The sequence below is a fragment of the Catharus ustulatus genome, chromosome 24 (genome assembly GCF_009819885.2).
Source record: "Catharus ustulatus isolate bCatUst1 chromosome 24, bCatUst1.pri.v2, whole genome shotgun sequence".
Classification (NCBI taxonomy): Eukaryota; Metazoa; Chordata; class Aves; order Passeriformes; family Turdidae; genus Catharus; species Catharus ustulatus.
The window spans coordinates 739806-755140 of record NC_046244.1 but is presented as its reverse complement, the minus strand read 5'-3'; the positions used below and the strand labels follow the sequence as shown (position 1 = coordinate 755140).

The 15335-nt window shown below is 50.6% G+C and overlaps 1 protein-coding gene and 1 long non-coding RNA gene across 4 annotated transcripts in view; one reads left to right on the top strand and one right to left on the bottom strand.

The window, feature by feature from the left end:
- Positions 1-1046: 1046 nt before the first annotated feature.
- Positions 1047-1814, bottom strand: LOC117007021. The gene is made up of 3 exons (XR_004420067.1): positions 1546-1814; positions 1241-1397; positions 1047-1130 (listed from the first exon to the last, which is right to left on the bottom strand). It is a non-coding gene; the product is annotated as an uncharacterized LOC117007021 (long non-coding RNA).
- A 279-nt stretch (positions 1815-2093) lies between these two features.
- Positions 2094-15335, top strand: part of FBXO42 (F-box protein 42) — a 45062-nt gene continuing 31820 nt past the window's right edge. The window contains exon 1 of one of the 3 annotated variants that reach the window (XM_033079599.1): positions 2094-2129. Coding sequence is in view for 2 of the 3 variants with exons in the window: in XM_042779956.1 (XP_042635890.1) it covers positions 14163-14202 (40 nt within the window). In the remaining variant the exon portion in view is untranslated. Of the gene's footprint in view, positions 2130-3034; positions 3057-14155; positions 14203-15335 lie in introns of those variants that run through there. The other 2 variants (XM_033079598.1, XM_042779956.1) reach the window with 2 other exon arrangements.

The following is a 15335-nucleotide window of genomic DNA, read 5'->3' as shown; positions in this document are numbered from 1 at the left end:
CTTAGTTTTGGTTTGTTCTCCAACAATTCTTAGGAGTTTTCCCTTAATTTTGAACTGTTTTTTCTTGATACTGGAGGTGTTTTAATTTTGGGGTCTTTTTTCTGGGTTTTTTTTGTTTGTTTGTTTTGGTTTTTTATTTCTAGAATTTTATTTTCCCTTAATTTACGGATATCTTCTCTTAGTTTTAGGGTGTTTTCTCTTAATTTTGAGGCGTTTTTTCCCATAATTTTGGATTATTTGACAAATCTCTCTCCAAATTTAGGCTATTTCAGCCACCACTCCAGGTGGCTGAATCCTCTGGTCCCTGCTACAGACATCCAGGTGTCCATGTGTCCTTCTATCCTCCAATTTGTGCCTCTTCATTTGAACCCAAAGCTGCTCTTATGGAGCACAAGGATCAGCTCCAGCCTTCAGAAACATCAAAAATTCCCCAAGTCCCTGTAATTTCTTAAACCTTTCTCATTCATATCCAGGATATTCACCACTTCAATGTTCTTTGAGCTATACAAAGGTTTTAGTGGTGGGGTTTGCATTTCCTTTTACTCACTCAAAAATTAACTGCCCCTTGAGCATCCAAAAACCCCCCCCGATTTTCACACAGGGAATTACAGAACCTGCCCTTAAATCCTTAAATTTCCCCCAGATTCCCACCCAAGAGCCAGAGTTTGCCAGCAGATGGCGACTGGATTCCTAAAAATATCGCAATAAACCTCCAGCTAAAATAAATCCTGATCCTTGTGGTCTGCCCTGACCATGAGTCTCTCGCTCCTCTGCCAAGCCAAAATTTGGGCAGGGAACCTCCAGACACCCCCACAGGTGGATTCTGGTGAGCTGTTTATCCAAGGTGTAATTGTTGGAGTGGATCTGGGGGTTGTGCAGTGCTCCTGGGACGTTAAATCATTGGATTTCAACTCCTCTGGCAGCTCAGCAGGGTTGGATATGGCGTTTCCCTTCTTTGGGAATGCTGCCATAGACGAAAAGTTCCAGCAGCCGGGGGCTGTTTCTGTCCAGCCTCTGGGATTTTTCCAGAAGACATCAGGAACTGAGTTTTCCAGCAGCCAGTGCCTGGCATGGTCGGCTCGATCCCTTCCAACGTTCCAGCAGCGTTCCCTTGGATGTTTCCTCCCATCCTGCTGTAAAAAAATCCCAACCATGTTTGACAACGAACATCCCAAAAAACCCGGAGAGATCCGTTGGGAATGTGGCACTGATGGCTGTGTCACATCCCAAGGGTACTCACCTGGTGAGGGACAAACCCCAGATGTGCCCCCAGGTTATCCCAGCCCTGCACAAAGCACCTGGGACATCCCACAGCTCCTTCCCGGCAATCCCGGCTCTCCGTGAGGCTTCTGGAGAGTCCCCTCGGCCCAGGAGGCTCCTCCATGCGGGATGCACGTCTGTGGCAGACAGACAAGGTAGCAGCGATTACCTTTTCCCTGGAGAATAATGTCCCCACACAACCCGCCAGGGGGATCTGATGCCAAAACACGGCCTCGCACAGGGATGTTCCCCCGCGGAATGGGCTCCACTCCCTCCTTTGCTCACCTCTATGGGAAGAGGGGCACCACAGCCCTCCAGCAACAGGTCACATCCCGCCTCCCTGCTGTACCCTCAGAGAGCTGGAGCCTCTGAGGGATACACAGAACATGGAGGAGCTCCAGCAGGCGCTGAGTGTCACTCCTGCAGGTAGAGTGGCTGCCCGCGCCTCAGCTGCGCCTCGCGGGGCTGTAGATGAGCGTGGGCAACTGGGAATGAGCGAGGAGGGAGAGCGACAGGGAACGGCCTCTGCCTCAGCGCCGACCTCCCCAACATGGCGGCGTCGCCCTCGCGCCTCTCCCAAGATGGCGTCGGGACCGTCCAAACATGGCGGCCCCAGCGCTGCGAAGATTTGACCTTCCCATCATGGCGCCACAACACCGCCCCGTTCCCGCCCCATCGTCACGTGATGCCTGGGATGGTCCCGCGCCTGCGCAGTGCGCGGCCGGCGTGGCCGGGGAAGCGGCGGGAGGGCGGGGAGGGAAGATGGCGGCGCCGGTCGGAGCCGTCACCGGGGCGACGCAGCGGACCCGCCGCCCGCAGCCCTGAGGGCCCGGCCCGGCCCGGCTCGGCCTGGCCCGGCCCGGCGGCAGGTGAGGGCGGCGCCGCGGTGCGGCTTCCCCGGGCGGGACCCTTCCCTGGGGAGCGGGGCGGCGGGACGGGCCCCTCGGGGCGGAACAGACCTGGTGTGGAGGGGGCCACATTTAGGGGTGGAGGGAGCCCCTGTCCCAGCCCCTCACAGCGTTTTGGGGAGTCGCTGCGGAGGACAGAGCCCATGGAGGGTTGTACCCCCTTCTGGGAGAGGGGAAGCCCCTTCCCAGCTCCGGGGTGCGAGGGGAAGGCGGCCCCGGGGGCTCCTCGGGCGGGAAGAAAGCAAAGCCTGCCCCCCTGAAAGCCATGTTACCCCCTAAAAAAAGCTGTGTTTCCCGCCCAAAAAAGCCAAGCGTCGCCCCCTGAAAGCAATGTTTCTTCCTCAAAATGCCATGTTTCCTCCCTTAAGATCCATGTTTCCCCCAAAAAATGACATTTCCCCAAAAACTTCGTCTTTCCCCAGAAACGCTATGTGTTCTCCCTAAAGCCATGTTTCCTCAGAAAACCTCCTGTTTCCCCCAAAAAGCTACATTTCTCTCCTAAGACCTGTTTTCCTCCCTAAAAGCCTTGTTTTCTCCAAAATAGTCATGTTTCCCCCCCAAGCTGCATCCTTCCCTCAAAAAAGCCATATTCCCTCCCCGTCTCCAAAAAAAAAAAAAAGCACCATTTTTCCCTTAAAAGCCTTACTTCCCCAAAATTCAGTGCTGGCATGGGGCAGTGCCAAAGCACAGGCTGGCAGTGCTGACGCTGGGGGGAAACGGCGTATTTTTGGGTGAAATACGGCTTTCAGGGGGAGAACATGGCTCTTTGGGGAGGAAACAGCTTTTGTGGGGAGAAACATGGGGTTTTTTGGGGGAGAAGATATGGCTGGGGGATGCTGGGGGTGCCCGTAAAACCTCAGCTCGCGTTGGGTATGTGTGAAAACAAAGGTGAGGCTCAGTCTCCGCTCGTTCCGTGTGAATCCGCACCTCCCCTCGGTCCGAGTGTGTGTCAGTCTCTTGATTTCTGTCCTGCGATCGCGGTGTGGGGGCAGCCCAGGTGCCCAGCTCGGCACCCCTGGGGGCTTTGGGGTGTCGCTCGCCATTGTCTCCGCTCGGCGCTTTGGGATCGGCTTCATTTGGGATCGTGTTCTTGTCACGGCGGGGCTGGGCTGTGCAGCCGCTGCAGGGCTCGGCTGGAGCATTATCTCATCCTCCCGAGCCTCTCAGCTTTTCCAGTCGTGTTTTGCAGTGGGGCAGGAGGAGAGGGAGCAGGGCCGGGGTGTCTCGCTGTTAATGACCTGGACTCCAAGGAATGCTCGGAGCAGGAACAAAAGGGAAGTCGGGAATGCTCGTCTGCGGATGGGAGATAACCCCGGAATCGCCGGGAATGTCGTTTGTACTCGGATGGCTTTAATCATCCCTGGGAGCCGGCTCGGGTCAGCAGCTGGAACTCTTCCCCTTGCCTGAAAGGGGTGGGAATTGCAGTGAATTCCCGTGGAGGAGCTGCTGACCTAAATCCGTGCCCTGAGTGGAAAGGGGCCTTTCCCCACCTGTCCTTCAGGACCGGAGCCTCCCAGGGAAGCCGCGGCTCGGGGGTGGTGTTGCGGTGTCCTGACAAAGTGCTTTGTGTCTCGACATAGCTCTGCCGCCGGGGCTCGGCCCTTTTGGGGATCAAAAGCCAGAGTGGGAGATTTCCTCATTCCCACAACCCTGCGTGTTCCCATCACCATCTCTCCTTCCTTTTCCTTATGCTGACGCTAGAGAAAGGCTAAAACCGGGATTTTTTTCTTAGATTGTGTCCCCGTGGGCTTGGGCTTTCCTTGGTGTCACAAGTGGGAGAGAAGAGAGCAAAATCTTGGGCAAAATTCCGAGAATTTCATAGAATCCAGAGGGGTTTGGGTTGGAAGGACTTTACAGACCGTCCCCTATCCCAGGTCTCTCCAAGCCCCGTCCAGCCTTGACACTTTTTTCCAGGGTGGGGTGGTGCCTGTCTTGCACACCGTGTTGTTCCATCGTGTTGGATTGCATCCTGTACTCCAGGAGTTCTGTGTCTCTGTGCTCAGACCTTGGCAGAGCCACATCCCGTGGTTGTTTTGGCATGGCAAGGATGTTTGTGCGTGTTTTTCCTGCTGTGCTCCCTGGAGTTTTCCCTGACAGGTGGCTCCGCCCAGGCAGCATTGCCTTTCCAGGAAGGCAGGTGAAGATCGGATTCAGAAAGGCTCCAGATGGTTTTATCATTTTGTCTCGTGGGTTTTTACAGGCAGCTTGTACAATTTTAAATTTTAATTTGAGTTTACTTCAGCCTTTATTCCCTGGGACTCTGATTTTCCCTGCGTTTGGCTGCGGGAGCAGCCCCTGAAGGAAGCTCACCTGCAGGACACGTGTTCCTGCCCTGCCTGGGCTTGGAATGAAGGTAGGGTTGGTTTATTCCCACTGCTGAATGTGTAACCTTTGATTTGGAGATTTTGGCCTCTGTGTTGGGTACCTTCTGGAGAGGTGTTTGCCTCATCCCATCCTTAATCCCGGGAAATGTAATGCATGCAGTAATCTGCACATCTGCCAGCAGTGACAGCAGCGCAGGTTTGAGTGGGAGCGCGGGATGGGCTGGTCTTGCATTCCCAGCATGCGGCTGATCCGTGGAGTTCTGTTCCCAGGGCTTCTGAGAGTGCTGGGTTTGGGCACAACTCGCTTCCATCCCAGCCACTTCCACAGGATGTGAGCAAGGGCTGCTGGAAAAGGCTTCCCACTCTCTGTGTAAACAGAGCTGCGCCTCCAAGGGAAGTGATTTTTCCCTGTGTGTTCCGTCAGGGCAGGCTTTGTTGGAAAACATCCATTCAGGATTTTCCTAAGGCTGGAGACGGGTAAGCTTCGGGCTTTGACCTGGGAAAGGCAGCATCACCTGGAGATGGCTGTGAGGGCTTAAGGAAGGTGTTGGAGCTGGAGCCAGGCTCAGGTTTGGCCCAAATCCAGATGAAAGCTGGAAACAGGCCTCTGGGAAGTGCTGGTGTGCTCCAGGTAGGGGCTCCTTCCAGAGTGTGTTTCCTGCCCCGAGTGGTGCCGCCGGCATCTCTCCGGGCTGTCCCCAGCAGCATCAGGCTGTGCTGGCAGGAGCAACCAGCACAGCTTGTGATGGAGTTGGGAAATCCAGGTCAGAATTCCTTTTGAACTCGCCTGCGTCGCTGCATCAAAGCAGAGCAGGGGTGACACATCCACGTGAAAAACGTGGCTCGTGTCGAGCAACCTACAGGAATCAGGGCTCTTCCCATCAGGAATTTGCTGTTTCAGGAGCTGCTCTGGACTGTGTTCTCTCCTCCATTTCTATGGCAATCTTTAAATATTTATCTTTGCTTGCTGAACTCCCACTGCAACATCCGTGACTGAGAATCCTCATTTTCCCCCTGTGGGAAACATGAATGCAGTTCAGGCACCAGCAATTGGCAATTCTGATGCACTGCATTTCTCCCTGGGTTCCAGACTCCTTTGGAAGCATTTCCCTGGCTCATTTTGTCTTGTGCTTGGGCAGTTTTTTCATAATTTGGGGGTTTGGAGGCTTAAGGTGAGTTGGCAGAGCTGCTGTTATTTATTTGGAGCTTCTCTTTCCAGGCCAGGTTGGATGGGGCTTGGAGCAAATCTTGAAAGTGTTCCTGTCCATGGCAGGGAATGGAATGAGCTTTAAGGTCCTTTCTAACCCAAACCACCATCCCATGATTTTGGTTCCTGTTAAGTTTCAGTGGCAGAACATCATCTCTGGTTTGAGGAGTGATTTGGGGGTTTTGGGTAAAAAGCAGCTCAGAAATGTCAGGATCTCACTGTGAAGTTGGGGTGGCTGCAGGAAGAACTGTCCATCCCCAGACTTCTCACATCGGGGAATCTGGGACATATTAGTTGTTCCAGCTGGGTTTTTGTCACTCTGGAGAGCCTGCAGTGTGATTTATTTGTGCTTTAAAAGAGACTCGTGAGCACTTTGGGTGCCGTTATCCTCACGCTGAGCTTCCAGGGAAGGGGCTGGCTGTGGCAATCACTGCCTTTTCTTGTCCCTGATGTCAGATGCACGCTGGAGCCTTTTGCCGCCTGCCCAAAACACCTGGAAGGAGAGATGCAGGTGCAGCTCCCTCTGGAGCAGCATCCATTGTGAAATTACTGCGTTCAGTTCCTCTGAGCAGCTGCCTTTAATCCGTCCTACTCTTCCCAGAGTTGGTTTCATGCCGGGCATTTTCCTTCCCAGTCCCAACAGCTGCTGGGAACTCCTGGACCCTCCCAGACTTTGGGGTTTCTGCAGACACGGACTTGTTGTGTCTTGGGAGGGGCACAGAGGATGCCGTAGCCTGCTCTGAACAGGATTCCTGGATGGTTTGAGATCCCAGGGTTCTATAACATGTGATGATCAGGGATTTACCCCATTCTCCCTCTCTCAACAGTGCTGGTTAATGGTGATTGTTGGGGGGACAGGATGGTGACAAAGGGACATCTTGGGGAGCTCATTTTGGCATTGAATGGTAGAAATGAACCTGAAAATTGCACAATTTCCCTGAATGTTTGTTTGCTGATTAACATAATATGGATTTGACTGCGCTTTTTTGTTGTCTCTTTCTTAGTATTTGATATTTAAGCCTCCATAAACAGCCAGGCTTGAGGCGTGGCACAAAGGATGGAAGGATAGCTCCTGCTTTCCTCATCCCCAACATCCAGTGCATTGCCTTTCCAGTTAGCTGAGGAGTAAGAAAATCCCATACAAAACAAGAACAAATGCTCTTATTTATTCCGCTCAAATGAGTGGAAACTGCAGCAAATCTTCCTCCAGCCCATTGGGTGGGTCAGACTCATGAAATCTGTTTTAAATGCAATCCCTGGTTTGTATTTTCCTGTCCTGGCTCACTTGTGGTTGGGGTTTGTCTGGTAGTTTATGGGTGCTGTTCCCAGCCCCTCACACCTGTCTGTGCTGAGATTCCCTGTGGATTTAGTCCCATTTCTCCCTCCTTTGAAGCCTGGGCTCAGAGGCCATGCAGAGCAATCCTTCCAGTTCTGTAATAATAACAGGGTTGCACTGCCACCACCCCAGGGCTGGTCTGCACCTCAGATCTTCCCTTCCGATCTCCTTTACCCCCTCAGAGATTTCAGGCAATCCTCTGTTGCTCACTGTCTGCTGTTTGCTGGGAACTGATTGGGGTTTTCCCCCACTGCAGCGCTGGTTTGGGGGAGAAATGTGGAGGGGCAGCTCTGATTTCTGTTGTCTGTGACCAGGGACAGGATCCAGGGAACAGCTGGAGCTGTGCCAGGTTGGGGGAAAGGTTCTTCCCTCGGAGGGTGCTGGCACTGCCCAGGCTGCCCAGGGAGTGGGCACAGCCCCAAGGCTGCCAGAGCTCCAGGAGCCTTTGGACAGGGTGGGATTGTTGCGGTGTCTGTGCAGGACCAGGGGCAGGACTCTGATCCCTGTGGGTTCCTTCCAGCTGAGGACATTGCCTGGTTCTGTGCAATGCCTTTAGCAGGAGTGGAGCTCCAGGAGAGCAGCTCCCAGCTCTGTTGATAGGGAATCAATGGGATGGCTGCAAAGCACCAAGCTCACACCGGCTCCCTGGGATTCTGAGCGAGGAACTGGGATGCCTCAAGGTCAGTCCTGTGGTGAAGCCAATATTTCCCTCTTTCCCAGCCTCTGGCACTGCCCTTTGCCCACACTAGCATCTCACCATGCACCTTTAGGTTTGTAGGTTTTTCTCTCCATCCCTATTGCACAGCTCAGTGAGGGCTCCATAGTCTGAAATTTGCAGAGTCTGGTCTGCCCTCCCTAATTCACATTTCCTGCTAAAAAAGCCCAGCCATTAATTCCAGCACCTTTGGTCTTTACACACCCCAGCACCTCCTTGGGGGTCAAGGAGGTGCTTATGCTTTTCAGGAATATCATACTTCCCATCACATTTTTAGGTTTTGATTAAGGCAGCAAAGAATCATGGAATGATTTGGGTTGGGAGAGACCTTAAAACCCACCCAGTCCCATCCCCTGCTGTGGGCAGGGACACCTTCCACTGTCCCATGTTGCTCCAAGCCCTGTCCAGCCTGGCCTTGGACACTTCCAGGGATCCAGGGGCAGCCACAGCTCAGGGCACCATGTGCCAGGGCCTGCGCACCCTCACAGGGAGGAATTTCTTCCCAATATCCCGTCTAAACGTCCTCTCTCTCAGTGGGAAGCCATTCCCCCTCGTCCTGGCACCTCAGGCTCTGGTAAAAAGTCCCTTCCCATGTTTCTTGTCCGCTCCCTTTGGGTGTCTGTTTCCAGCTGTCTGCACATCTCTCTGAACTCTGGAGAGGCAGCAGCTCAGGGGAGGGAGCTGGAAACCTCTGCTCCCTGAATCTTAGTGCTGCAGAGGCTTTGTTAACCCCAGCTTCTCCTGGCTTTTGCTCCTTTACCTGCAAAATGGGTTTAACTGCTGGAATGTGTGAGGCTGGAATGTTTGAGGCATTTCAGGTTGTGTCTGTCTGTGATGGAAACACGTTTTGTTCCACCTAAAACAGGGAAAGTAGCTTCCATATTCTTTTGCTGTGTTTAGCAAACAGATCTGCCTTTAAACCCCCTGTGTGTGATCCAGCCCTGCTCCTGGGCACTGCTTGGGATGGTTAATCCCTGGCTGGGAGCTTCCATCAAAGGCTTCACCTCGGGAAAGGCAGGGATGGGAATGAAGGTGGAACACAGATAAATTTGATGTGAGACACAGCCAGTGGGCATCCCAAAAGCACCGTTTGGGTGTGCATGACATACTCCTGTGTCACAGGAGTTCAGATCAGGAGGGGAGGGCAGTTTGTGGTGCTCATCTCTGATCATGTCCATGTGGAGGTGGTGGTGGATATCCTGGTGTCCTGCTTGCTAACAATAACATTGCATCAGCACCGCTGCCAAGTCAGCAGTGCGTCTGAAAGCCCTGGCTATCGATTCAAATCAAACCTTGGCCAGCCAGGCTGCAATAAAACAGCTTTTTTCCAGTATATCCTTCTCTTTTTATGGCTTGAAAGTCAGTGGCCTTGAGATCATCTTTCCTTTAGGTGCAAGATCTGGGGGCTGTTCGTGACTTGTGTGTTTTTGTGGGGACAGGACAGTTGTGGTTGGTAAATCTGGGCTGAAGAATAACTTTGCTTATGGCAAAAAGAAAATTGTTATCCTCTCCCACCCAACTCCTTCTTTGCCACTGTCTGGGACTGGACATGAGCCAGGTCTGCCCAGGTGGGCAAGAGGCTGATGTCCCCTGGCTGGTCCCAGGATGTGGCACTTGGGGACATGGTTTAGTGGGGACATGGTAATGCTGGGGGAACAGTGGACTGGGTGATCGTGTAAGGTTTTTCCAGCCTTACCAATTCTATGATTCTGTGATGGATATGTGAGTGCTGCCAAAGACCACGTTATGATGGAGAACCAGAGACTGGAGCATGAGCATCCACATCAGGAAAAGCCTGACCTTGACCTGGCTGTTCTTGAGTTCATTTCATGAAACTCCATCCTTCATTCCTACAGCCAGCTTCGTTCCCATAGTGAGCTTTGCAGCAGTGTTGGACACCCAAATGCTGCCTGGTTGTCCCACCAGAGATTGCCTGGGTTCTGTGGACAGCACTGCAGGGAGGTGTGAACGCTGGTCATTCCAGTCTCTGGAAGCATTTCTGAAAGGAGTCCTGTGTCCAGCCCTTGATGGATTTTTGGAAACAAAACTTACACCCTTTATTTTCCTTCTCGCTGATTACTGATCCTGCTGTCCTCCTCTGCCTGAATCAACAGGAGCAGGAAGGTGTCGAAGATCCTGCTCTAGGATCCAGTAGGTTAAGGTGGGATATTGGAATAAATCCTTCCCTGTCAGTGTCCAAGGCCGGATTGGACAGCGCTTGGAGCAGCCTGGGACAGTGGAAGGTGTCCCTGCCTGTGGAACAAGATGAGCTTTAAGGTCCCTGCCAACTCAAACCATTCCATGATTCCACAATCCTTAGCCCCTTCAAGTTCTATAAGACTGGAAAGGGGCTGGGAGTGTCCTCAGCAAAGGCAAGAGAGCTCAAAATCCTGGAGACAGAGGAGGAAGTAGCCAGACAGTCCCATCCCAAGCAGTGCAGGGGTGGGAAATGCCCTGTTCCTGCTCCCCAGCTGCCTGTGGGGCTGCTGGAGCTGTGGGACATGGATGAGCTCTGGGGCTCTCCCAGCCAGGGAAGCTCCAGCACTCGCCTTTCCTGTGGGACACTTGGGGACCGCGGCTTCTGCTGGGGCCAGCGCCCCGGGCAGTGGTGCTGGGAGACACCCTGGGCATCCCTCTGTTCTGTGCAGAGACCGGACTTCAACAAAGCAATTCCACAGGCCTCTGGTGCAGCCTGCCAGAAAATCGGGAATTGAAGCATAATTGAAGCATCCAGTATGTTTGGATGTCCTGTTAACAAACCCTTTCCTAATATATTTCCACATTTTTCATTTGATTATTCCGCCCAGGCAGATGGAACTGGACATTGGGCTGGATATAAATCCAGAAGTGCAGGAGTTGTGTTTTCAGGCTGATTTTTCAGATGAGCAGAAGTGGGCTGGATTTAGGTCAGTGGCTGTGTTTTCTTCGCAGTTCTGTTATAAATTCCCTTCGTTTGTCTGGATGAACCAATTTCGGTGACTTTGGGAGGTCTCAGGTGTTGTAGAACTCAGGGAATGCTGTGACAATGTAATATTTGGAGGCTGTCCTCCAAACAGTTACCCAGAGCTTTCCAAGAGCTTGTCCAGGAACTCCGGTGCTCTGCTGATGAAGGGAGGGGTGACAGCAATTCCCAGCATCTCCCAGGGTGTGTTTGCTTGACATTCCCTTTATTGGCAAGGAATTCTTGCCAATAAAACACCCTGAGCAGGTTTGGATAAATGTTTTTATCCTGTAAAGTTCATCCTCCTACAACAGATGTTACACCAGGAGGAGCAGCTGCCCTTTTCCTTGGAAAAAACTCAGTTTTCCACCTGAAAGCCTTTTATTTGCTTGGTTAGGGGTTATTCCGGGTTTTGGGGCTCCCAAGGAGTTCGGTTTGCAATGGAACAGGATTTGTTTGCTGGGAAAAGCTGAGGTAAGGATAACTGGAATTCAGGGCTTGACGGCGGCCAGCAGAGGGAGTGTGTGAGCCCGAAATTCTCCTCATTTCCTACAAAATTTAGGGGATTTCGGGAGCACCGGGAAAGGGAACAGATGACTATTGCACCCAAGCAGCTCCTCTTGCCAGGGCTTGGCAAGGCAGATTTTGGCAGGTTAGAAACAAATCCAACTCTTTTCAGGGTAGTAATATTGTCTAGAACCATGGAAATTCTCCAAATCCCAAATACATCCATGACAAGTGGAGGGGTTGGTGGATGGTGGAGATTTTGGCTTTTTTCGTGGCATTCTGCAGGGCTATTTAAGGATTGTCTTTTTTTGTGTGTGGAAAGGGAAATATAGAACTCACAGAAATTGTGTTTTTGGACTTGTTTTTCATGTGAGCAAAACCAGGCTGGATTTTGGTTCAGTTTAAGTGTTTTCTTCATGCTTGCATTATAAATTTCCTGCATATTTGTTAATATGTATTAAGCTTTTATGAAGCTTTGGAGCCACTTATGAGGTTTTGTAATAATAATAACAATAACAATAATAATAATAATAATAATGGTATTCTTACATACACCTCAGGTGTGGTGTCATTAAGCTCTGCTGCTTCCCCTTTTCCTGTGAGCCCCACACCAAAAGGTCCCTGATTTGCATTCTACCAATAAATCCAAGATAACCCCCACATTTTCATTCTGGTTTTCAGTGCCTTAATTTTGTGGGAAAACAGATTCAGCAGGATTTATTTGTAGGTTGCTGTGCTGTTTTTGCAATAAATCCTGCTGTGTAATGTCACATTACTGCTTATTTTTTAACTGAAACCTTGGAAAAAAAAAGAGGAGGAACCTGGAAAAGCAGAGAGTCAGCTCTTCACTGGGCTGGGAGGAATTCCTGGAATCGTGGTACCTTTTTATTACAGAAATATCAACCAAAATTCAGCTGCAGTGATGCTGTTTGAGGACAATGGGTAGCAGTAAAAATGATGTCATTTGGAATTTTTTCCCAAAGTCCCAAAACCTACTGTTCTAACAGGCAAAGCTATCACAGGGGGGTTGTGCTGACAGAGAAATGTTGGAATTTTCAACCTGGCAGATGAAATTTAGGAATCCTTTCTTTTCCTGGGTGACTTGTATGAAAGAGAAACAATTTCCTGTTGAAAAAATAAAGGGGGGGAAGAGCTGCTCTTTGAAGAACTCTTGGTGTTGCCTGTTTTGCAGGGATAAGGAGTATATGTGGTGCTTGTATTGCCAAGATCTTGCTCTGCACAAACAGGTTATTGCTCACCTCACAGCTTCCCGAAGGCTGCTTTTTTTTTTTTTTTTTTTTTTTTTTTTTTTTTTTTTTAACTAAGATCTGCTTTTTTTCTTCCATTGTTGAGCTTGCCCAGCAGCTGATTTCCAAAAGGATCAGTTCCAGCTGCTGCAGGTTTGGGAGGACTGGGAACATTGTTTTATTTAATGGTGTTTATCCCAGTCCTGAATCCCGTAGTTCCCACAGGCCCTGTGCTGCTGCTTTTATAAAATACTGTGCTTCTCCTTGAAAATAGTACTGGATTTTCTTCTTTTCACCCCAGAAAAGGTCTCAGAGCTTCTTTTAGGGCAAAACCAGGAGTAGAGAAAGCTGCAGGTGAAGTCCTTGATGGGTGACAGCTGGGGAAACAAGCATGAAAATACTAAAACTGTAGAAAGAATCCTTCCCTTTCTTTTAAAGGAAAAATGAACCATTTCTGTCTGATAGAAGAGGATTTTTGTTTGAACTGAGGCAGAGAATCAGCCAGAAGTGTGACTGCCCCCAAAGTACCCCCTTGAGATGCTGGCACACAGAAGAAGTGATTCCAAAGTATGAGGAAGAGTCTGGAGCAGGTTGGAGAAAGTTGCTGCCTTCAACCCCTAAATTACCAGCAGGACTCCTGATTGCCAGGTGCAGTTAAATCCCTCTCTCCTGGCAGCCCAAGCTCTCTGTCAGCTGGGACTGGGTCCTTTCACACACCTGGAATGTTTTGTTCCCAATGGGAACAGCGTGGCTCCTCCGCTGGTGTGTGGGGGGAGCATTTCTTGTGGCTTGTGAAAATTGAACATTCCATGGGTGTCATGTGCCCTGACTCTCATTGCCATTCAACAGCTTTCCCTTGGAGGCTTTTTTCTGTAAAATCCATATAAGGAGGGGGGGAAAAGGCAGGTTGAAAACCCTGTGGGTTCAAGCACATCCTAAAGCAGCTGGAAGTTGTGGAGAAGAGGAGGCAGCTCAGGATGAGAACCACCAGTGCCACCCACGCCAAAACTTTGGGGTCTGTGCCACTGGGAAAGGGGCCTGCAGGTAGAAAAACCTCCTTGGATCAAGTGGGGATTTGCAGGAGCAGGTTTTGAGCAGTGCTTCAACCCAGTGGGGTTATTTTTGTCTGCATTTCATATTCCTCAGCTGTTTGTTCCAGATAATTACTTTAGGAATAAATAGCAGGTTCTTAACTAATTTCAGGAGGGGAGGGAGGGAAAATTGAAGTGCTCTGAAAGGAGGAAAAGGATTATGAAATGTTTTGCCAGCTGGCAGAGATGCAGCTTTTAGGAAAGGGCAGGCAGATTCCATGGGCACCAGCAGAGCTCCACAAACAGTGCTATTCCAGTGCTTCCTTTTGGCTTGTTGGAAGTAGCTGCAATTCCTCCTTGCTCCAGACTCCCCAAAACCTTCTTCCTAGTGCTGGAATATAAAGGCATTTCTCTGGGACCAGGAGGGCTCTGGGATGCAGAATATTATGAAATGTTTGTGGGTTGTGTTGGTGTTTTCAGGGATCGATGAGATACCAGAGTTAATTGGATTGCAGCTACTTTGGGATGAGACAAAACTGCTTAAATCTCTTGGTTGCAGCTTTTTCAGTGCTCAGAGATTCATTTTAGCCCAGGTACAAAGTGGAGCCAGCACAGTGCAAGCAGAGAGCACCTGGAGAGCCAGGATTGGGGAGAAAGCACTTCTTGCATCAGCCCACAATGCAGGAATGCTCAGTTCTGCTCCTGGAATAACCAGTAAAAGCTCAGGTATGGGATTTTTCCCCTATGGTTCTGCTGAATAACCGGCAGCAGGAGCTGCTGGGATGATTTAGCTCTTTCTTGCCAACTGCCTGGGTTCTTTTTCTTTTTTCTGCATTGGAGCAGGCTTTTGGGACAGGCTTTGCTTTGTATTCCAGGGCTGGTTATTTCCAGACTGCTCTTCCAAACAAAATCCACATCCGTGGAGGGTTATTGCGGGGTTATTTTGACAGCAAGCTGCATTTTGGGAGCTGAGTTTATTGCTGGCCTTGTTTTCCTTCTGAAAAAGAGCACGTCGTGGGTGTCAAAACTCTGAGGATGGTTGTTCCTTATGCTCAAATGTTTAGGAAACAAGGATTTACCAAAGGCGATACTTTGGAATGTTTATAATATCAAGTGGCTTGGGAAGAACAGACAAAACTCAGTGGAGTTTCTCCATCCTCAGATATGCTATTTGAGGCTCCTCCCACTGTTTTAAAATAGACCTTAAAGATGATTTTTGTTGTTTTGTGCTTGAGATCAGCCTGCCATGTTGGGTTACTCCCGAGCCTGCTCCAGAGGATTCAGATTGGGATTTACTAGCTGGAAAACACCTCTTTCTAGTGGGTGTGCAATCCTGCACTTACCATGACTTCCTCCAGCAGGATGTGGACATTATTTAGAGCACAAATGAAGGACAAATGAAAGTTGTTAGGATCACTCAAGGTCCTTACAGCCCCCCAGCCCATCACCATCCACAGGGTCCCGCTGTCCCTGGCAAATCTTCCTGCTTGGATTCTGGCAGGGCTTAAGGGGATGAAACCTCAGCCTCCTGGGGAGCTGCTATGTGTTCCCAGGCTGGGAGGGAGGGAGGTTCCTGTCCTTCTGTATCGTGAGCCCAGCCCCATCCTGAGCAGGAGCACATCCCCATGCCCGACTGGAGCACAGCCCCATCCCTATCAGGACCATCAGCAGTGCTGGCTCCGTGCTGTGTCAGGATGGAAAGCACAGACACTTCCCAGCCATGGATGCCTTTGCTTGGAAAAGGCCCAACCATCCATTATTTCATTATTTTTAAGCACAACTCCACTTTTCTTTCCCCCCCCACCACCATTTTCCATCCCTCAGCCCCTGGGAATTCGTGCCTGTTGTGCTGCGTAAGG